General features: G+C 43.6%; 1 protein-coding gene and 2 long non-coding RNA genes across 3 annotated transcripts in view; 2 read left to right on the top strand and 1 right to left on the bottom strand.

Moving 5' to 3' along the window:
- Positions 1 to 7,784: 7,784 nt before the first annotated feature.
- On the top strand, positions 7,785 to 9,421 carry LOC125749272 (uncharacterized). The gene is made up of 2 exons (XR_007399824.1): positions 7,785 to 8,396; positions 8,525 to 9,421. It is a non-coding gene; the product is annotated as an uncharacterized LOC125749272 (long non-coding RNA).
- A 3,683-nt stretch (positions 9,422 to 13,104) lies between these two features.
- scxb (scleraxis bHLH transcription factor b) lies at positions 13,105 to 18,912 on the bottom strand. The gene is made up of 2 exons (XM_049026364.1): positions 18,102 to 18,912; positions 13,105 to 14,206 (listed from the first exon to the last, which is right to left on the bottom strand). The coding sequence occupies exons 1-2, from the start codon at positions 18,600 to 18,602 to the stop codon at positions 14,168 to 14,170; spliced, it is 540 nt and encodes a 179-aa protein (XP_048882321.1). The 5' UTR covers positions 18,603 to 18,912; the 3' UTR covers positions 13,105 to 14,167.
- Positions 14,415 to 22,417, top strand: part of LOC125749277 (uncharacterized) — a 43,331-nt gene continuing 35,328 nt past the window's right edge. The window contains exon 1 of the long non-coding RNA XR_007399832.1: positions 14,415 to 14,464. This is a non-coding gene — a long non-coding RNA (uncharacterized LOC125749277). The remainder of the gene's footprint in view (positions 14,465 to 22,417) is intronic.

Here is a 22,417-nt window from a genome sequence, read left to right on the forward strand (position 1 = left end):
ATGACTGCTTAAATCCCAGCAGAGCTTAGTATACATTAAAGTGTCGCCTAAACACATTCAGGAGTCTTTTCTCATCACACGGCTGTTACGTTTTGGATGAAGTCACTGTCAATGTTCATGAATCAGTGGTGGCACTGTGGCATAAGACTGCCCCCTGCTGGCCATGCACAGCAGCTGCTGAGTTAGATGAGGAGTAAATGTAGCCCTACAACCCACTGCCCGCCTCTCGGCCAACTGGTTGGCAGACTTTTGGGAAAATCTCCATCATCTGGTGGCAGCTTTGTAAAGGATCGCAGGAATGTGCGTGTGCTTCCTTGTACCGCACGTTACGAGATCACATGGAAGAAATGTCACAGTGAGTCAACTCGCATTAGTCGCTGAAATCATGGAGGACCACAGCGTGGCTGGAATGTTGGCAGCCGAGCCATCCTGTCCCGCGTGCCTGCCAAACGCCTGATGCTGAGGAAGGCTGGGCCTGGACTGAACTTAGCTGGGGCCCTCTGGGGGGGAACTGAAAGTTGCTGCTTGGTGGTATTGATGGTCAATAGGGGGTGCTGTTATCTGTGTAGATGTAAAATGCAGTGCACTTTTGGTGAGGTGAGGGGTGCTGTACTTGTACATTTTGTGTCATTTTGTGTTAAAGCTGGACTCCGCCGCTGAATTCCGGTTCAGGCTTCATGAGGAAAACCAGGGAATGTGATTATCCAAAACGATAACTCACCTAACTTATGTACAGTAATACGAGTAATGCTTGCTGCATGTCAATTTGCCGTCCTTCTGTGTTCGTTGGGTTAAAATTGTATTACGTATAATAGCAGCACAGTGTGCTAAAGCAAAAGACGATCAAGAAGGTAAGAAAGACAGCATATGCATTTTGGCTCTCGGAGCTGACCGAACACAGAAATGTGCCACAAGCACGAACCAATGACTTTCCTTAAAGAAACTGAAGGGTTCATAATCATCCTTGCAGAATATATAGCGACTTCTGTCTTCCTAAGCAAAGGCTAAGCTGGCTTTTTATCGTGCAATAAAGCTAAACAGGAGAACAGACTGCACACACATCATAAATTAGGTTGGCTAGGAAAGGGTTATGGTAAATTGGGAATGGTGCATTTCCAGCGTCATAACATTCTGGAAGTAATCAGTAAGCCTGAAATCTCTGTCTGGAGTCGGCAGAACACATTGTTCTCCTGCAGCTTTTTAATCCATTTCAAACTGCCTTCCTTCTGGATTCTTCTGAATGAAGCTTTGGGCCCATTATGTAGCGTGCCAGCGCTGGGGTTATGTTCCCGTCGGGAGGCCGACGCGCAGCAGCCACGCTCTGATTGCACCGTCGCCATGCGTGGGCGGATGGAGGGGGTCCCTCCCCAGTCCCCAGAACAGACGAGCCGTGCTTCCGTCCTGACCGGTTCCACTCTGACGCACGTGTTTGGCATCAGCGAGGCGGGTGTCTGGGGGTCTGCGAGGGAGGAGGTGTGAAGGTGTGCGTGGAATTGCGCCACTCGCATTAGCGTGCTGTGCGTGAGTGCCTTTCGTAGCTTTACCTCTCGGCCTGCTGCGGGTTCAAACTCAAACCCTAATTATTGCTGTCTGTCATGGATTCATCCCACTGTAATCGGGATCTTAGCAGCAGCAGATTTTTGGGTCAACGGGGGCTGGCGCTCGCCTCATCAGTGTATCTACAGATGGCGTGCGTCATTCTTCATTAAAACATACACAAAACCTTCTGCTGGAAACTTTAAAAGAACAGGGCAAGCGGTGGATGTAAGTTTGCTGTTTTCCCATCTCGGCCTTTCCGTCAGCTCATCAGTCTGACAGTCCTGCGTCTCGACCTAATCCAGAGCCTCTCCACAACCCCACACTTCATTTTTCCTGGTGATAGTGGTCAGATGAGTGGTTGGAGGTGGGGGGGGGCGGGGGCGGGGGGGGGGGGGGGGGAGGGTAGACCAGCAGAACTTGTTTTCAAACTTCACTTACTATTTGTGCTGCGTTTGGCTGATTTCATCTCGGCTGCCTTTTTCCAAATACTGTCTCTGTTACAATAGTAATGTTTTTATAGTCCTAGGCTGTCATAACAAAATTGGTTCTTGCAGTGGAGAGAAATAGAATGTAACATCAACATAAATTTAACATTTATTTATATGCTAAGAATGTTATCAAAACGTCAAAATATGTGTAATAGATGATCATATATGGCCAGCAATAATACAGGCTTCCCCTGTTTCGGTGCTGGTTGATCCTGCTGGGGATAATCTTTATAACTTTATAGCTGTTTTAATCTGTGCAAATATACTTTTTATAACTTATCGCATTTAGAAATAGAGGTGACTTAACTAGCTAGGTTTATTTTTACTGTCTTCATTGCCCTGCATTCTTTTCCTTTGCTGACTATGCTTATTTAAAATTTTTAATACGATAACCATCCATCAATCCACTTTCACAGGCTACTTGTCCAATGTAACAGTGCCTTGATCAGACTACCACAGGCAGCATCAGCTACCTCTATGTCCTCAGTGCTCAGGAGCTGGGTCAGAAAATGGCAGACTGTATGAATAGGCTATTGTTGCACTTCATCGATTGCATGCAAGGCGTCATGGGGGCATTGAGTGGTCAAACTGGTTGTGATGCTTTATCTGTGACTAGAAGGTCACTGGTTTTAAAGTGCCATTGCTCTAGGGCTGGTTTGAGCCTATTTTCTGAAAAATATATTTTTCTTTAAATAAAATCATCTACTAAACATTTAATTCTGTTGACTGATTTGTTCAAATTTAGAAAAAATTGCAAAGGAAGGATGACAAAGTTTCAAAGAAAAAAAACGTTAATGATAATGGAGAATATCAGTATTTGGGGAAGGAGGGGTCACCACTGAGACACATGGGGTGGGTGTATGATCACCGTCATGTCTGAGAGCATCAGCCTCCCCCCACTGTGGGACCTGCACACGTCATTTGCAGTAATGAGGACAATGGAAAATAGAGAAGGTGACTATGAGTCCACCGTCCAGCTCAGTCTGTACAGGTCATCATCGACCTACGACCTATACGACTTAGACTGATCAACTTTACAACTGTTCCTAGACTGCAAATATGTGGCCGTAACTGTACCGCGTCTGGCAGTGCGAGTGTATGGCGGTTTCTGCCTCAACTACCGGCACTGAACTAAACAATGAACTAAGAATATGGTGATAAAAAGATTACAAAGAAAGCCAAGCAATATGACTTAAAGATGATATAATTTGATCATACAGTATACTATACATACAGTGTACGATAATTTTTGCATATAAAATAAGGGGCCAACTTACGACCAAATCAACTTACGACCCATCAACTGTAAGTAAACGATGACCCGTACTAGTATTCAGTGTTTTCTCTGGTGTATGTCTTCAAACTATCTTCCTCCACCCAACCGCCATCCAGTATTCATTAATTTAGTCACTTTTGTCCCAGCGCATTTGCGAGTAAAATTCTCCTGGCTCCTAGGATTTGCTGCGCAGCAATGATTGTGTAAGGCTGAGAAATGCAGTTGGACATCACAATTAAAATATGCAACAGGTGGCTACCTTCATGGGAAATGAAAGTAACAGGGGCCCTGTCTCTGCATCTGGAAGATGTGTGCCTCTTTATGGCACATTTAGCATAAGAGCTTTTGAGACAGTCGATTGGCTGCGCATACGATGGGTCATGGCTAAGATTTCTGGGAAAAGTGGAAACTTTCAATCGGCTCTATGGAGAAAACAGTGATATTTCGATCCTTATTTTCCCACAAATGTTTTGGGTTTGATGTCCTTCAGGTTGTTTCGCTACTGCCAAGGTTTCCTCCCACATAAAGCTAGCTTAGATCCACGACTGTTAAGTGTGCTGATCTGTTTGTGTTTTCTAATGTTATTGACCCAGTGGAGTTAGGTAGTGCTCTAAAGAGAGGGATTCCTCCGAGAGAAATTAAAAGGTGGAAAAGGACAGAAGATGCTGTGTTGCGGTTGGGCAGAAGAGCAGATTCAGGCAAAGATTGCTCAACAATAAATGCCTCACTGAGCACCTCAGGAAGTCATTCCTTCCGACAGCCGTCAGACTGTACAGCCAGTGAAGCACTCAGTGCACGTGTGCAATAATACCTATTCTATTCTTATTAATATCTGTTTATTCATCTTTCTTGTGCAATATTTACTGTACTTATTGTCATATTCACCCGCTTATTACCATATCTACATGTCAGACTTATTTGTATACATAAATTGTTGTATGAATACTGTGTAGTGTCTGATTTAGTCTGTTTCTGTAATTGTTTGCCATGCAGTCTGTAATCATAAGCCATTTCCTACAGAATAATGGACGTATTTTAAATCTGAATCTATATCTTAATCGAACAAGTGCTCTGTTTCACTTACTGAATTTTTCCTTATTTGCATTTTATTTAAGTAGCAGAAACTGAGAAGCGATGAATCTGGAATAATGATATTGCAGATTGTTCTTGTCGACAGCGCACATCATTCTAGATGAGGTTGAGGTTTTGCTTTCGCTAAACCAAGTTGCCCTGTGTTTGCCTCACGCTTTCTCTCAATCCAGAATCACCAGTGTGCAATGCTGACAGTGAAGGCTCAGCTATACTGTATTACCACAGAGACGGAGAGGAACCCAGCTCTCTATGCCACTTGTGACAGAGAGGAAACTGGGTTTGGATTCTCTGGCAGGGAGCAGGTTTGTTGTTTCCGAGGCCCAACTCAAATGGTTATTTTGGGGCCCCTGAATGTAGTTACTGTTTGTAGCCAACAGGGGGCCCCACACAAATGTATGATTTGAATGGTGGCAAACACGACTGCTGTTTTCAGGACCTACACACTTCCTGGAAGAATCCAGCCCGGGGAGTGACACCTATGAATGAACACTGAATGAACACCCACTAGGGAGCCGCCCGGCCTTTAACCCGGAAATGCCCTATGGGGAATCTGAAGTGATGCGGAACATGACAGCTGTTGTCCAAGAGAGATCTCAAGGACACCTGAGCAAACCCTCAGCAAACTGGGCAATAATAACCAGCCACATTTTATGGCCAAATATACTGTGCAGTTTTGTACTGTGACACTGAACTGAATAGAAAAATTCCTAGCTCCTAAGTTTTCTGGATGCAGTTCTCAAAAATACCTTTGGGGGGCAGTGTTCCTTTATCTGTAAACCAGTTTAATCGAGTGCAGTAACCAGCAAGAAAGGAGATCTGAACCAGTATGTTCCTATTTATGTGAAAATGTGACCAGCGTAGAGAAACACATTGGTTTTCATTAGGCTACTTCACTCAACAAACGATATTAATTCTGTAAGGCTCCTGTGCTTTGCTAAATAGTTGTACTTGTGCATTGACTGATTTGTTTCCTTGATTGAAAGACTCATTCAGTCACATTAACATTACTGAGACATGCACGATTATAGGAGACTGACCAATCAGCTCACAGCAAGAACTCAGCACTCAAGTGAAATCCGGGTCCTTTTAACTGAGATGGCAGTTTACCGGTCCAGTCCCAGCTCAAAGTGTCCTCCCTGACACAAATTGTCCAGTCACCGTATTTTCATAGTTTACAATTTCAGCACTTTTTTCAAACTAGTAATACAAGCACATAGGAATTTGTTAGCTTTTGCCTGTGGAGATAGTGGTATAGCTTGTCATTCCAGGTTGGTCAGTTTCCCAGTGTTACTATATTTAAATCACGGCTTAAAACTCATTTTTACTCTTCAGCATTTGGGTTTGCTTGATGTTTTAATTCTTATTATGTTTTTGTTTTAATTTGTATCGTTCTTGACTTCTTTTCATCATTATAAATTTTTTAAATCTTATTATGTTTGATTACTTTAATATTGCATCTTACAACTCTTTTCACTTGGGTCTCTTAAAGTGTATAGCATTTTGGATTAACTATTTTCATGTTTAAATGTTCTATATAAATAAACTTGACTGGTATCATCTTACTCTTCTGTGCAAGTGAAGTTTGAGGTCAGTGCACAGACTCAGTCATATTTCCCTAGTGCTTCTGGAGAAGTTTTTGGGGTTAATGGTCTTTCTCAATGGCCCAATGGTGATGTGATCACTATGCCAGCCATGGGATTCAAACCCATAACCTTCCAGCCACACTGTCATACTCAAACCAGCCTTACGCTGATCTGGTCAGTCTGCTGTAGTGTTTCTGTTATGCTGCTGCAGGTTGGACCTAGAAACCCCAGATGACCCAGCGGCTGGAGCTGCCGGCATTTTCCCAGAACTGTGTAAATTTCTTTCCCAGATTTGGTGTCTACAGACACAGTTCCTCAAATGATTTGGTGAATCGGTATCATTTCCTTCATTGTGGAAACAAAAGCGTAAAAACACCTTTTCCTGCTTCGGTCATGTGACATTTTTCTTTTTCATCTATTCTTAAAAATATCTGCACGTATTTTTTTTCTTAACAGAATTTCAGAATATGTAACATAATGTGACCAGAAACAATGATATTTATTTTTTACATAAGTGAAAATGTGATGGATAAGTGTGTAAACAGCCAGAACTGAACCAGATGTCATTCACATTGCCAAAAACGTAGCAACAAAAATACTTCTTTAGCAAATAGTATCCAGTCTCAGCCCAGCCTTGTGCCCTGTGCTGCCTCCAGCACCACCCCCCCCCCTAACCCTGACCAGGGTAAGCGACTGGAAGATGGATGGATACCAGGGCAGTTTTCCTCCTGGTCAGACTGTCGAGACACTGAGCTAGGTGGCATCCATCACAAAAGCACATATATTTTGGTTTCGCCATTACTTTGTACTGTTTACATCATCATTCAGCATTCTTGGCCCTTGGTCGTCCAGCTAATCATTGCTTCTTTTCCTTAGTCTTCTCAAAATGCGGTAACAAGTGAATGCGAAGCAGACCATCTGTTTATCTTCCAAACCAAGGTATTTAACGGGAGTTAGGGCGTTTCATAATCCCTTATTGGAAAACTGCTTAAGCTTAATAAAAACAGCAGCGATCTGGAAGCTGGCCTTTGAGTTTTTTTTTTTGCATAATCCCCATGTTAAATTTTCTAATTGGGGTCTCTCCAGGTGTTGTTCCTGATGTGCTCCAGATGGGGATGTGCTGTGGTCTCACTTTTCCAGTGCTCACCGAGGGCAATAAAAGCGGGGATTTTCTCCGTTTCCGCAGATGCTCTCGTGCCCAGACTCTCAGAGGGAGACAGGAGCGAGTGGGACCGCAAGCAGGACTGCGAGGCTATACTGTTTTTATTAAAGGCTGAGCCTGATGGCGAGTGGACGGCCTTACCCCCCTTTTGAAGCCCCGACATTAAAACTGAAGCCCAATCAAAAAGGACAGGCCGTGCTGGGGCCAGCCTCTCAGCTGCCGGGCCTCCGGGGAGCCTGGCCGTTCTCCTCCTTTTCATCCGCCGGCTGCGTGCCGTCGCCTCTGCGGTCGGCTGCAAGGACGTGGCCCTGAGGAGGAAAAGCTCTTTCAGCGATCAGAACTCGTTAGCTCATGCTTGTTAAGCTCAAGGAATCTGTGATGGCTTTCAGGGTCCTCAGGTGCAAAGGAGCCATGTTATTTTTTTAAGTCGAGTAAAATAAAGTCTAAAAGTCAAATAAAGAATGATAATTTCTGAAGAGTTTTACGAGCAGAGTCTGCGAAAATGTTTAAGCGCACTTAGGTGCGCTCAGCTCTTCCGCTCTCTCCATCGTTGTCTTTCTTTGTGTCACGTTTCTTCTTGGGAAATTAGGGGTTTGCTGGTGGGGGGGGGGGGAAGGGGGGTATTTATTCATTCCAGAAGGTGTCACTATAATCAAAATATGAAGTGATCTCAATTAAAGGAACTAGTAACTTTTTTTTAAATAAGTAACTTCTCAGCAAAAGGCCATATAGGGGGTAGCAGACTGGGGCCACACAGGCCGAGAGTGCGGCAGGGGAACGTAGTAACTTCAGGGAGCGCTGGACATGCCTGACTCCCCTGTCTTTACTGTTCTAAGCTGTGTTTATCTGTCCTACTGTCTGCGAGAACAGAAGCAGGGAGATTCAAACGCAGAAGGTGGGGACTTTGTTAGGGGACCCAGCGACAGCAGGAAGGAATCTCGGCCGGAGTCATGGGTGCGAAGAGATCGACAGCCGGGAGAATCAGTCCTACAAATGCACAAGGGAAGGATGGTAAGAACATGGAGGAAGTCCAAAGAATGTTAGGAGAGTAGAACTCAGGAACTGGAGAGGGGCAAAGATCAAGGTATGACACATAAGACAGAAATAGCGTTCATGAACAAATAATAACTCGCACTGAGGAAGCGGGCAGAGAAGCGTAACCAGTTATGGAACAGGTGTGGCTAGTAGTTAGTTCAGCTAATTAAGTCGAGTTCACACACAGGCAATGACACTGCACAGAGTGTTTGAAATAAAAGGTACGTTTCTCATATTTATTGTGCTTTTATTATTAATAAAGTACATATTTTCAGGCAAAAGTGCATAAAATGTCTAATGTGAAATATTTTATATAACTAACATAAAACTCCTGACCCCTGGTACAAAGGAGTGCTGCCTTACCTTTCCTACCAACCAGGACCAAAGGAGAACATGGTAAGGAGAACATGGACAGGAGGAGAACACAGAGTGGAGGGGAAAATGGATGGGATGACATGGGGATGAGGACATAGAGGAGAACATGGAGAAGATGGAATGGAGGAGAATATGGGGAGGAGAGCATGGAGAGGAGAACATGGAGAGGCGGACATGGGGAAAAGGACACGAAGTGGAGGACATGGGGAAGAGGACACAAAGAGGGCAACATGAAGTGGAGGAGAACATGGAGAGGATGGAATGGAGGAGAATATGGGGAGGAGAACATGGAGAGGAGAACAATGAGAGGGGGACATGGAGAGGAGGCAATGGTCAAGAGAACATGGAGAAGAGGACATGGTGAGGAGGCAATGAGAGGGGGACACGGAGACCCTCAGACTCCTTTGTCCATGTGCAGTATGTGCTCTTCTGGCTTTGTGTGCAACATGCAGGATGTTTCATTCAACTGCTGCAGTTGTGCTTTTATTGTGTGGTTTAGATAACTTTTTATTTAGTTTTAAGAACTTGCGTTTCATGTTTGTTGCTTTCTTTTTTTGATTCATTGGTCACAGTTGTACTAAATAAGACAAGCAGTTACAGAAAATAGATGGATGGATATTCTCAGTTGTTTGCTCATAAAAAACATATTGATGTGAAATTTATCCTGGCGTATTTTTTTTCTTTGTACAGCTTATATATTTTAAAATAATCAGCTCTTACTTTTCCTTTTCATAGATATAGTGGTAGATTTAGTAACAGGGTGGGAAAGTAATTTTGGATAAATACTTATGACATTGTTTAATATCTCTGACAGAAGCTTAGTTCTACTGCTTTCGATTGATGAGTATTTAATAAAAATATGGTAAATGGATGAGCACGAATTGCCATTTCTTGTGTTAAAAACAGAGACTCCAGGCCAGCAGATCCAGAGTCTGGGACACATTTTTTTCTGCCTTGATGGTAATCTGCACCAATGCTTAACGCAAGCTGAGCACATTTCGATCCTCAAGGAGAAGTGGGGATGTAGAGAATGTGATACCGGCAAGATGAGCGAGACGGAAGCGTCTCTGGCCAGCTCCGCTCTCCCCCACAGAGTGCTAAAGCGCCATCGCTGCCGAATTCCTTCCCGATCGCCTCAGCACCTGCTCCCAAAAGTCTGTCTCTGCCCTGGATACTGCAGGACACTGAGGCCTGATGCACTGCACATATGCTGCCTTGGCAGCTTCTTGACTTCTGATCGATTTTGTTTCTTCTATAACCACGTATTTAAAAAATATCATGCAAAGGTTAGCCGGGTGACTTTTGCGGGAGTCTGCTTTCTTTGTGCTTGGAGTATTCACCATATTTACTGCTGGCTCTGAAGAACCTGCACTTTGGCCTCTACAGTGCTTCATTAATGTGCTGCATTAAGTGTGCTGTGAGGAGAACCTGCACTTTGGCATCTGCTGTACTTCATTAATGTGCTGCGTTAGTGTGCCACGTGGAGAACCTGCACTTTGGCCTCTGCAGTGCTTCGTTAATGTGCTGCATTAGTGTGCCGCAAAGAGAACCTGCACTTTAACCTCTGCCATGCTTCATGAATGTGCTGCGTTACTGCCTGCAAGGAGCTCCAGAGAGGTCAAACCCACCTTCTGTCAGCTGGGTCAGGAGATTGCATTCCTCTCAAACTGGCATTTTTTCGGCTCTCTCTCACCTTCACCAAGATGCTGTAGGGCTATGCGATTCTGTAGCTGTTCCAGATAGCACTGTTTTTTTAAAATCAAGATGATAAACATTACCTGGTCCAGAGGAAAAAGTATGTTAGGCAGGAAATGGTATTTAGTGTCTCTCAAAGGGAAAACTTGTCTTCCAAGTTAAATGTCTGTGCTGGTGAGCTGGCTGGTGTGCTGGCAGAGCCTGGGCCTCCGTGGTGGGGGTGTGCAAACGGCCCACACTGCAGCGAGAGGGACTCTTGCAGGTGTGGCGACGCAGGGGAGAGGGGGCCCCCTGCCAAAACAGCCACCTGTTGTTCCATAGCTGTAATTTTAGGACTTCCCCTCGTCCGGTCTTTGCATTGCTCTGCCCCCACCCCACAGTACTCCCCCCTGCCAGAGGCCTGACAATCGGAGCCAAGAGGGCCTGGGGGCTGTCATGCGTATGGCAGCTCACTAACCGCTAGGCCCCCTGGGGGCTGCGGATGGACAGAGCGGGCAGTGCAGAAACCCACCCCCCTCCAGTGTCCGGGGGAAAGTAGCTGTCTAGACCACTTGGTATCTAATTTGCAACAGCAGCTCTGTACTTCAGAGCTGTGAGGTTTCAGCTCACAGGCCCAAACACTAATGTATGGCTGTTTCTGGGAAAAATAAGTGAAAAGTCTAATGAGGAATGTCTCAGCCCTCCCAAGGCCGTCTCTTTTCATTTACCTTCTGTTGTTTAACTAATTACTCTTTTCAACCTGTGAAAGAAATGATAGTAATATTACATCTGTCATAAATCTCATATATTCCCTTTTCTACTGGGCCTTATGAATAACAACAGATAAATGTTTTTTTCTGCAAATAGTCTCAGGGGCTGTCATAGGCTTGTCTAGAATAAACTAAAAGATGATTTGCTTCAGTAAAACCCAAGTGCGGTATAAATAAAACTCTACGCCGGTTTTCATAAAAGCTTACGAAGAAGCTACCAGACAGTACTGTTATTATAGGAGCCATCGCAGGTGCATAGATGATTCACTCTATCCCAAACTAGTCCTATACAAGTATCCACCGCATTGCGCTGTGAAACAGGGACGCAGAATGAAGGTGGCCCGTCACTCGCGTCTGCAGAATGACCCCATTTTCATGGTTTCGCTGTAAATGTTACTGTCATTTTGCTCTCAGCGTTACTCTCAATGTTACTCTGAATGTTATTGTCATTTTGCTCTGTGTTACTCTGAATGTTACTGTCATTTTGCTCTGTGTTACTCTGAATGTTACGGTCATTTTGCTCTCAATATTATTCTGAATGTTACTGTCATTTTGCTCTCAGCGTTACTCTGAATGTTACTGTCATTTTGCTCTCAGCGTTACTCTGAATGTTACTGTCATTTTGCTTTCAGTGTTACTCTGAATGTTACTGTCATTTTGCTCTGTGTTACTCTGAATGTTACTGTCATTTCGCTCTCAGTGTTACTCTGAATGTTACTGTCATTTCGCTCTCAATGTTACTTTGAATGTTACTGTCATTTCACTCTTAGTGTTACTCTGAATGTTACTGTCATTTTGCTCTCAGTGTTACTCTGAATGGTACTGTCATTTCACTCTCAGTGTTACTCTGAACGTTACAACCCAAACCACCTCCCTATTCCTTATCTCCCTCGCTACCTCCCTCCCTTCTTCAGGCCCGCCAGCAGCTCTTGACATTGCTCGCTTTCAGAAAAATGTCACCAAGGTATTTTATGAAAGGGAGGCTGTCATCAGTCATAAAAGTGCATGAGCGAATAGAGCAGCAGGATGGTAATATCAGCAAAAAGAATGAGCGCTGAAAAGTAAAGAGGACAACAGCTGGCAGAGTCATGTTAGCAAATATATATCAATGGTGTTCATAGCACTGCTCACACATAGGCTGCCCGAACCCCATGTGGCGCTTTGGCTGACGACGCAGCTGCTGATGACCAGAGAGACGGCTGTCAGGTAGCGCATTACACAGCAGCACATGTAGCTAATATGACAGACAGCTGTGCTTTTTCTCTACATTGCAGAAGCCTGGAATTGCATTTTTTCCCCAAAGGACCACAAGACCCCAAATTAATGGCTTCTAATGGATGGAAAAGAATGACAATTAACATCTCGGGGGGTAGCATTTGGCTCGGTGGGCTAAGGCTCTGTGTCTGACTGGAAGGTCACTGATTCAAGCCTGGCTTCAGCAGAACAGTCACATCTGTGGGCCCTTCAACAAGTCCCCTTAACCCCCAGCTCCATGGGTGCCACTGTGCTTTGCTGCCAAGTTTGCTCTCACAGGCCTGTCTGCCATGCAGAGGAAGATGGGGTAAGTGAATAGGTGTTAATTTATTTATTACTATTTTCTTATTTGATGTAGCATGTGAAAACTCTGCAGTCTAAGGGGCTCAGGACCTGGGGGCTTGTGTTAGCCATTTGTTAAAGCCTTAGCTTAATACTGCCCTCTAAACTCTCTGACATATACAGCTCTGGAAAAATTGAGAGACCACTCCATATTTCTCAAAAATCTGCACTGTTAAATCCTGGTTTAATCCTGTTTGAATCCTGGTTCTGCTGGCAGAACGTTACACAGCGAGCCTGGCACTTCCAGGCAGAAAATTTCTGAGACAGCAGTACACAAGAATAAGGTGAAGCAGGAGACACTGGGAACGACCAGAAACCAATCAGGTAAAAGGCAGAAGCAACTTCCTAATGCCAGAGATGACCGTTAACTTATCTGAATCGGAGGATGACATCAAGTGACCTTCAAAAGGAATGGGAAACATTAAGTGCAGGTGTGAAGTGCACTGCTAGGACAATTCATAACAGGCTCCTAGAAGCAGGGTTGAAGTCCTACAAAGCAAGGAAGAAGCCCTTCATTAATGAGAAACAGAAGAGTCAGGTTGGAGTTTACAAAAAAAAATTATATTTAACATAGACACATACCCATAGATTGAGAAATGAGTGACACTGAACATCTCTTGATCTCTTTTTTGTCCAGAGCTATTTGTGTTCAGACAAAGCAGCCAACAGGCGACTGTTACTTTCTGTAGAAAAAAGTACCTGAAAGGGGGGAGTGATATCAGAGAAATGAAGGACTGAAGGAGGAGTCACAGCCGGACAAGCCGACATCCACAGATGCTGCCAGGCTTGGGTGTGTGTGTGTGTTGGGGCGGGGGTGTTTTACCCCCCCCCACTGCCCCTCATCCTCCTTGTCAGGATCCATAACTCAGCCTCCCCTTCAGTAAAAATTCATCAACCAGCACCCCCCCCCTCCCCATAATCAATAACTGCACACATTTTAAGGCCTTTGTATTTTTCAGTGTTAATTGTATGTCTGCTGCTCAGAATCAAAGGTGAAGAACAGAAATTAGGTCCAGCAGGCTCATGGAGAGAGATGGAGAGAGTACCTATGGGTGGCGTAGTGCTTTAAAGGGCCGGCATACTGCACTGCCCCCCCACCACTACCACCACAACACACTCCCCCATCCCCCACCCCCCACCCCAGCAGGCAGGGGCTCATGGGAGCACATGGGTTCAGGGTTTTCCTTCTGTGGGAGGATGCCTGTTTCCTTTCACAAGAGGGGTCAGGAAAGACCTATGACAAACCCAAGGGGGTGGGGGGCCGGTAATCCAGTCTTCAGGTTTAATTCCAAGGTGCTGCAGAAGGAGTCCTCACGTCCCGAAGAAAACGCGGACCAAGCAGACAAAGCCCAGTGTCAGATGAGGACCTTTTTAGGAAAAATGCAAGAAGGCATCAGACGAAAGGCAGTCAGCAAAAAAAAGGTGTCTTTTGTGGGACTCCGAAGGGCCCGACACACAGGACCCATGAGGAATCAGACACCTGACATTATTTATAGAGAACCACACGCAGCCAAGTGGACGTCCCATGTATCTGACGTTCTTTAAAAGAATCGTGTGCATCCTATGTCCCTCTTTGATTAACTTCTTAAAGTTGATTTTCTGTCTCTGCCTTTGTTCTGCATTAAAACAAACAAACAAACAAAAAAACAAATTCAGTTATCAGACCTGCCAGTTCAGTTAAACAACTGTTCCCTACGGTTCCACCCAAAAATATAAATAATCTGATTTTAAAAATACACGCATCTTGGGCAAATTTATCAGGTTGATTATCGTAGCACGTGAGTAAAGCCCAAGCCTTGAACTGCCGGATGATTCCATTTTCTCTTTGTCGCAGAATGGGACAATTCCAGGGCAGGAAGCAGGCTGCGGGAACAGTGAGTCTCAGTCTTTCCGTTCTCACCTTTCCAGGCTCAGTGACACACCTGGCTTGCATTACTCTCATTTGCTCTGCTGAGGGGCCGCGTAATTGGAACGTCATTGTTTGGTCAGTGCCGCCGCACGAGGCAGGCTGGGTTTTACGCATGGTGCCACGTCACATGCAGTCGTGAATCTGGTCAACTGTTAGATGGAAGATTCTTGCAATAAAAATGATTAATTATCATAGTGTAAATTAAATTACACAGTATTCACGTAAAATATCACAATGTATATCAGTTTTAAAAACTAAAATAAATCACTATTTATAAACAAGTACAATCATATATAATGCATATAGATTCACTTAAGACGGAGGAAAGAATATCGTTAAATGATTATTACACCGATACAGAAATTAAGCTTTAAGATACTTCAACAACTCCCAGAGATGCATCTTATTTTCCACACCCCGTCTAACAAGAAGGGATTTTACATTAACACCAGTATTTCAGTTTTTTGCCGGCAGACGGGTAAATTTGGCAGCTTGTTAAGTGATCGCACTTGTCAGTTTCCCCTGCTGGGACGGGCTGTGGGTTGTTAGACTTGTAATCTTACCTTCTCTGAAGACACATCTGTTTGGGTTATTAACCATCACTTCAGAGCTCAATTTATCATCGTGATGTAGAATAAATATGAGTCCTGGCCGCAGTTGAGCGATGTGTGATTTCGGCCCAAGCTGTCATTCACTGTATCGTATGTACCTGAACTAAATCTCTCAGGGGTTTAACAGATAAATCTACAATGGCCACCATAACTAAATGAACTAAATCATTTCACAGTTTTTAAAAATATGTGTTAATTTGTACTTATTTTCAGAACAATTTTCATCACTTTAATTTGAAAGCTTTTTATTTTGTAAGAGTATTCGGGAATTTTCCAACGAATTTTATTTAAAATAGACTTAGCAATATTAATTTATTATCATTGTTTGTGTCCTTCAAACCTGCAGTTCCTTTAGTTGTCACATTGGTATTGAAAAGTAATAACAGTACCGAAGGAGTTAAGACTGGCTCGTTGTTATACTGTAACGTGAGTTACTGTGCTGCAGTCACAGCATCCGCATGGCCAAAGAGGAAAATATTAAGGACAAGCTTGACTCAGGGGAGGATGTCTTGGAAAGTGCTGATTTTCTATAAGCAGCTATCTTTCTATATGAAGAAACTTTACGTTGTGATTTTCATGTCCCTGGAACTGAGTAGCTACTTGGTACATATATGCTTGTATTTAAATTCCCTTTTTGGTTGCAGATCCACTAATTGATTGTTAGATATATATATATACTTTCAAAGTGTTTACTAAGGCTATTTACAACTATTTCAGGAAACATACTCTGCTGAGCGTAGATTACTGAATAATAATAATAATAATAATAATAATAATAATAATAATAATAATAATAATAATAATAAGCACATTAAATTTATCGAAACTCGAAAGGAAAAATCAAGGACTTTTTATTGGACCAAATGGCTTAACTCAATTCACATTATGGACGATTAATGGGAAGTGTGGTTTCAGTGTATTTTCTAAATTGTCAATTTTAGGCGCTAACTGCAAAATTTCAGCTGATTTCATCATGCGCTTAAAAGCTAGGAATAACCAAGGGCTGGAAGCCGGCGCTGGAAATGTGTTACTTATAAGCTTAAGTCGTTTAACTCGGTATTAATTTAAAAAAAATAAAAAGGCGTGTGCCACGCTTGCTCCAAGAAAAATGCAGCCCCGTGCCAGATGTGTACCGCTGGAAGCCGAAATGAATTATGGGACATGACAAGACGGAGCGCGGTGATGAAGCTCGCGCGGCCGAGGGCGGCTCGCGTTCCTTGGGTCACATAAGCATTTTAGGTGTTATTTTAACGTCTGCGGTTATAATTATAATCTTTTTTGAGCTCTGTTATATTTTCATTTTTAGTGCTGGACTTTAATAGGCATGATCAAAGTGAATTATAGCTGATGGCTTTTGATTCTATTTTACTCCTATCATTATTGGCGAATTTCAGTACATTAGTGAAAGCGCACGTTTTCTGCTTTAATTCCTCCTGCATGTGTCATTACGATGTTGTAAAACATTTAATATCAATACGACCTCACCGTCGTACAATGCATTTTTTCTCCAGTTGTTAAATACTAAATATGAAAAATTTTAACATTTTAATATTGTTGTTATTTTAGTTATAGTTATATTTTAATAAAAAAGCTTAACGTTTCAAGGTAGCATAGAATTGATTACAAACTAAAATAATTGCAGCCATGTCGTTTTAGGCCAACGTGTCATTCCTCTTTATTAATCACTTTTTATTAATTCATATCTGCCACGTGACTAAAGCTTTCTAAATGCCATCAAGACAGAACCATATTCTTACCGAATTTATGACTCAGAAAAGTCCAAATAATCTGATTTGTTTTCTTCATTTACTTAAATAAAAATATGTTATTTGCTTTATTACTTAAGTGTCTATGTTATTTTTAAATATAGGCCTAAATGGTATATTGGTATAAATGATATATAGTACACTTGATGAATGATTAGTTTGGTCTTTGTTAGCTGATGTGTCACATGAGTATTAAGCTGGGTATTGAATGGAATGTATTTCATTATTAGCGAATAATTCTCTAGATTCATATAGCAAAATTCTTTAAAAGTATGCCCTTCAAACTTGAGTGTAATTTCTGACTTGCATTCATTTGTAGAGAGCTGTGTGACATACATGAGCAAGAATTCGTAGTTCTGACAATATAAATAAATACACAAATATACAATGATGTGTACCAAATATGTAAAGGCGCCTGACTGGTATTTGAATGGCAGCATTAATAATGGTAAGGCAGGGGGCGTCCTTAGATCAGCAGAGGTGCAATGGGTGCAGTAACTTGCTGAGGGAGACTCACTGGTACTTCTGGGAAAAGACAGATGTTTTTAGTATCCTTGGAAGCCTCACAGAGTTGGCTGGTCCCATCTCCAGACCCTGCCCTGCCAGTGGCATTTCTGAAACAGGTATTTTTTTCTTTACTTTTTTCACACTTTAAAGTTTTTAAACCAAAAGTCTTGCCTGAATTTCCTTCAGGAATCTTCTTCTTTCTGTTTGCTTTGCATATATCGATAATCTTAAATCGATTAGCCCTGTAAGTACCGCAATATTGACATAGCCAAGTGTAAACCTCTCTGGGTGCAAGGTGCTGCTTCTGGTTGGCGACTCACTTTACTTGAGGTTGTGAATTTTCACGCAGTTTCAAGTATGAAATTTCAGTCTCTGCCGAAAAGCCAATTCGGTTGTCATGGCGAGTAAACTGGCATTATCTCATCTTATTTGTAATCTCACTGAGACCTCATACCCCACTGACTGGTGTGATAGAAAATCTTTTAGGTAGGAAAGAGGCACGTCCTGCAAGTGTAGCGGGGTGTGTTTGTGCATGTGTGTCTGGGAGTGCGTGAGTGAAGTGGTTTGTGTGTTTGTCTGTGTGTGAGTGAGTGAGTGAGTGTATATGTCAGTCTGTGTGTGTGTGTCTATGTGTGTGTGTCTTTTTGCATCTGAGTGTGTGTCTGTCTGAGTTTATGTGTGTGTGAGTGTGTGCTTGATGGCCGTCCCACGCACTCACCATCTTCCTCTGGTTGCTGAGGCAGAAGGTGCAGATCTGCTTGGGTTGTGGGTTCTCCGCGTAGCGGCTGGCTGGAGCATGCCGGTAATAGGCGGAGGTGCTGTGGCAGGGCTGCCCGTCTCTGCAGGCATCGCCCACCAGCAGCACGTTGCCCAGGTGTGAGATATAGCTGGACGCCAGACGTAGCGTCTCGATCTTGGAGAGCTTGCGATCGGCCGGCTCTGTGGGGATGAGGGTGCGCAGGGCGCTGAAGGCCGTGTTGACGCTGTTGGTGCGATCCCGCTCTCGTGCGTTGGCCACGTTGCGCTGCCGCACCTCCACCACCGGGGGCAGTGCCCTGCCCCCCGGCTGGCTCGTCCAACCACCCTCAGTACCGTCCAGGTGGTGTGGCCTCTCTTCCGAACCCGAGCTCTCGCTGCCCATCTCCTCGTCCTCTGACGGCATTCTCACCTCCGAGTAGAGCATCCTGCTGGGCACAGTGCGCACCATCGCCGAGGACATTCTCCCAAAGTCTCGCTCTCGCCGTTTGTCCTCTTTCACTTCTCGTTATTCATAGGATGAATACGTGCAGCCCCGTCTTGTTCATGCGTGCAGGCCAGTGCTCCCCATCCCTCAGAAATGCCAGCGTGCCTCCCACCTACCCCTGGAAATTCAGTACAAATCCATCGGACATGATTCCAGATTTTTGGAAAAGTCTGTCCAGCTGTGGGGGTTGGTGGCGGCTCCTCAAAGCCCCCCCAGCTGGATACCTGGGCCTGAGCTCCCCCTCATCCCACCATCTGCTTTTCCTGCTCTGGACCCACGTGTGGTCTCTGCCTCACAGTTTCAGTTTGGTGCAGTTTTATAGCCAGTGGGAATGTCTTGTGTTAGGCCCCGCCCCCTGCTCCCCCAACCCCATTCACTCAGTTCTCCAGGGCTGACTCGCTGAGCGAGGTGGGGGGGGGGGGGGGGGGTGGGATGTGTCCCACAACACAAGGCTGCTCGCTTCTCTAATGGAAGCAGATGTGTGGAATACATTCTGTTGATGGACTCGTCACCCGGGACGGGCCGACGCGCCCCATGGTCTTCCCAAAGGCCCATTTGTTCAATTTATAGGGTTTAAATGGCAACACTCTATGGTTCTTTAAAAGAATTTTCAGCGGACAAACTCCAGACTCCTTATCCCTTGAAATATGAATCTATGAAAATGTCTTTGACTGATCAGATTTTATTGTTAAAAACATAAGACGTCAGTGGTGGACGTATGTTCCCTTGTTAAGCCGATGTTTGGCGTGATTTGGCGAGAGCAAGCGATCTCAGCGATCATGGCAGCACTGGATGGCAGGAAGTGAGCAGAAAGCGGATCTCACTGGGCACGTGTAGATCACCGCTGCTCGCGCATAGCCCATAAGCCGCGGCGCTATAACTGGCCGTGCAATTCGGGAAACGCCAAAGGCGCGGGACGGCTGAGCGGGGAGAGCAACAAGCTGGAATGCGACACTGCTGCAGGGTGGTGTGTCAGAGCCTTGCGGACAGGTGAGCATGTCAATGTCAGCTGGTCGTCGTTCAGTGAAACGCAGTCACATACCGATACCTCGCATTTCAAATGTCTCGCGTGCTTGCAGCCGGCTCTGCTACACAGTACCTGCCTTAAAAATATGAATAGTTTTTTTATTATATAATGTGCCTTATTATAAGCATTGCTGACGTGCAAGGAGTTTTCTAAAAAATATATAATTAAAAACATGTGGAAAGATTAAAAAAAATATGCTCACAATCGGTATGAACACCAAAATGACAGAATATCTTAAAAATTTTTGCAATGCTACAAAATTTTATATTGCAAAATTCCAATACAATGCACACAGAACATCAAGGGATGCTTGCTTAATTCAGCAAAAATATTTGGTTTTGTAACTAAAATTACTTCATTCGTTTCTAAAATATTAGAAGCAACATATCATAACCAGTTATTTTAATTTAAATATTCATTTCAAGTAGCAATAAACCCAAATTGTAGTCCTAGAAGAGTTGTAATGAGTTAAAAAGTTTATTGACAAGCAGTCGCATTGGGTGCTTTTTAATTAGCAACACCTTTGCAATCACATCAAACACCAAACATTTGTGTTTAGTATCCTTTTGGGGACCAGTGACTACAATTGTAATTATGGCAAAATGAAGTGAACTAAATAAGACAGATAAAAAAAAAATATGACAATAAAAAGAAAATGTCTGTGCAGAAAATATGTGCTTAAGATGTTAAACATTGCTTATCAATGGACTTTTGTTATGAAACCAATAAATTTGCTGCATTTTTACAGAATTAACTAAGCATCCCAAAACTTTCTCTGAGCACTGACTGCATTTATATACTTATGCAAAGCAATAACAATGCACTATGCATATGGTCGATATGATCATACCAGAAAATGATCTGTATATTCAGCATGAAATTTCTGCTTAGCAAGCATATCTAAAGACTGTTCACTTGAATAAATTGCGCTGTTTTCATGCTGTATGTTGTTGCTGTGTTTAATAACGCAATCACAATACAAAGCCATTGTCACCATGACGATAGATGATGCAGTGTGACCTGATTGGCCGCTAAGCAGAAATGACTCTAACGCTGACCCAGCTGGGTCTGGCGTGTGGCAGCTGCCCTCCTGGCCTGTTCTCTGAGGCAGACAGAGTAGCCCTGCTTAGGGACTGGGAGTGACGGAAGGGTGGTGGGCCGGGGGAGACCGGGGGGCTAAGAAAACATGAATGTGCTTTATTCCTGGAGAGAAGGGCTGATGCAGAGGAACAGATTTCAACATTTATGATTTTTTAAATCAGTTGTCATTGGTTATTTTCCCCTTTCTCCTCCAGTCTTCTGTCCAGAAAATTTTCCAGATCATTCGCAATGCCAAGAAAGTCGCACATATAAAATGAGGCTGAAAGATCAGAGACAGCCTCCCCAGGCAAGCTCACCACGTCTAAGGACACACACAGCCTCCCCAGGCAAGCTCGCCCCGTCTAAGGACACACACAGCCTCCCCAGGCAAGCTCGCCCCATCTAAGGACACACACAGCCTCCCCAGGGAAGCTCGCCACATCTGAGGACACGCAGCGGCTGCTTCATAAAGTCACATACTGTCCTCAGGTCTTTTCTACACTGTAATTTCAAGATTTGAAAAACCCAATAAGCAATAAATATTGTTTTTCTCCAATAAAACAAAGCACAGGAGATTAACGGGGTGTTAATATAGCAAGAACCACACATAATTTTGTACATTTTTTACAGGGAAAAAAATTAGCGTTATTTATTCTAATATTATGCTGACTATATGTATATGTTTCCGTTCATTTGTATCTGTTTGTAAATTAAAATTTCCATGAATAAACATCTGATAAATTTAAGCTTTTCTATAAAACAGACCGGTAATGATGTCATAAAACTGACATCCTGTGCTCCGGAATGTTCTCTTTCTGTAGTATTATTACTCATGCAGTGTTTTTTTTCTTTTTGAAGGGGGGGGGGGGGGTGGTTTGGCCTGTTCTTCTGCGCTTATTTTCCAGTTTCATGCACCGGAGTCCTTCTTCGCTGCCAGACGGTCTTTCCTCGTTAGTGGCGGCTGTCGCACTTCGTTCAGCGGGCTGCATTATGTCGGCTCCTCAACCAACACAAACACATTATACGCATTATAGTAGTAATCACACCACTCTGTCTGGGGTATATAAAAAAAAAATCATGGAAACTGAACAGGAGTCAAGAATTAGGGCTGAGATTATGTAGATTGTAAATGATCCCTGGAGGAAAAATGCTAAAAAAGGCTTGTGGAAAAGAGCCGCATTTCAAGGCCGTGAATGGTCATTATATTCATGTGTGCTGTCTTCTCCAGCACAGCAGCGAAACAGCAGCACCTAAAGAGTTCAGGCTGAGCGGCGGGAACGCTGCACGTCAAAGAATGCGATTCCCTATCCAGACCCAGCCCCCCGGGGCATTCTCTATAAAATTTAATCCCAGTAATTAAAAGTAGGTGCATGCTGTCACCACCATTTAGATGAATTTGGTGTAAAATCCTTGTAACAGCCCATACAGTATTTTTTTTCCACAAATCTGAGAATGCATGGAATTCACCAAAAAAAATTTATTCATTTTTCTACAAAATGAAATTTTAGGTTGAATCGAGGATTTCATCTCTTTATTTTAATTTTAATTGTCCATCAAAAATGACTTTGGAAATGATTAATTAAAGCTAGGCAATGACCAAAATCCATCCATCCATCCATTTTCCAAACCGCTTATCCTACTGTGTCGCGGGGGGTCCGGAGCCTATCCCGGAAGCAATGGGCAC

Source organism: Brienomyrus brachyistius, chromosome 9 (genome assembly GCF_023856365.1).
Source record: "Brienomyrus brachyistius isolate T26 chromosome 9, BBRACH_0.4, whole genome shotgun sequence".
In the NCBI taxonomy this organism is placed as follows: Eukaryota; Metazoa; Chordata; class Actinopteri; order Osteoglossiformes; family Mormyridae; genus Brienomyrus; species Brienomyrus brachyistius.

What these genes read in the sequence shown, in the direction of transcription:
- scxb (XM_049026364.1), bottom strand. Translation starts at nt 18,602, where the DNA reads ATGTCCTCGGCGATGGTGCGCACTGTGCCCAGCAGGATGCTCTACTCG. An exon ending in TCAGCAACCAGAGGAAGATG is followed by an intron (nt 14,207 to 18,101) that starts GTGAGTGCGTGG and finishes GTTTTAATGCAG; the next exon opens with AACAAAGGCAGAGACAGAAA.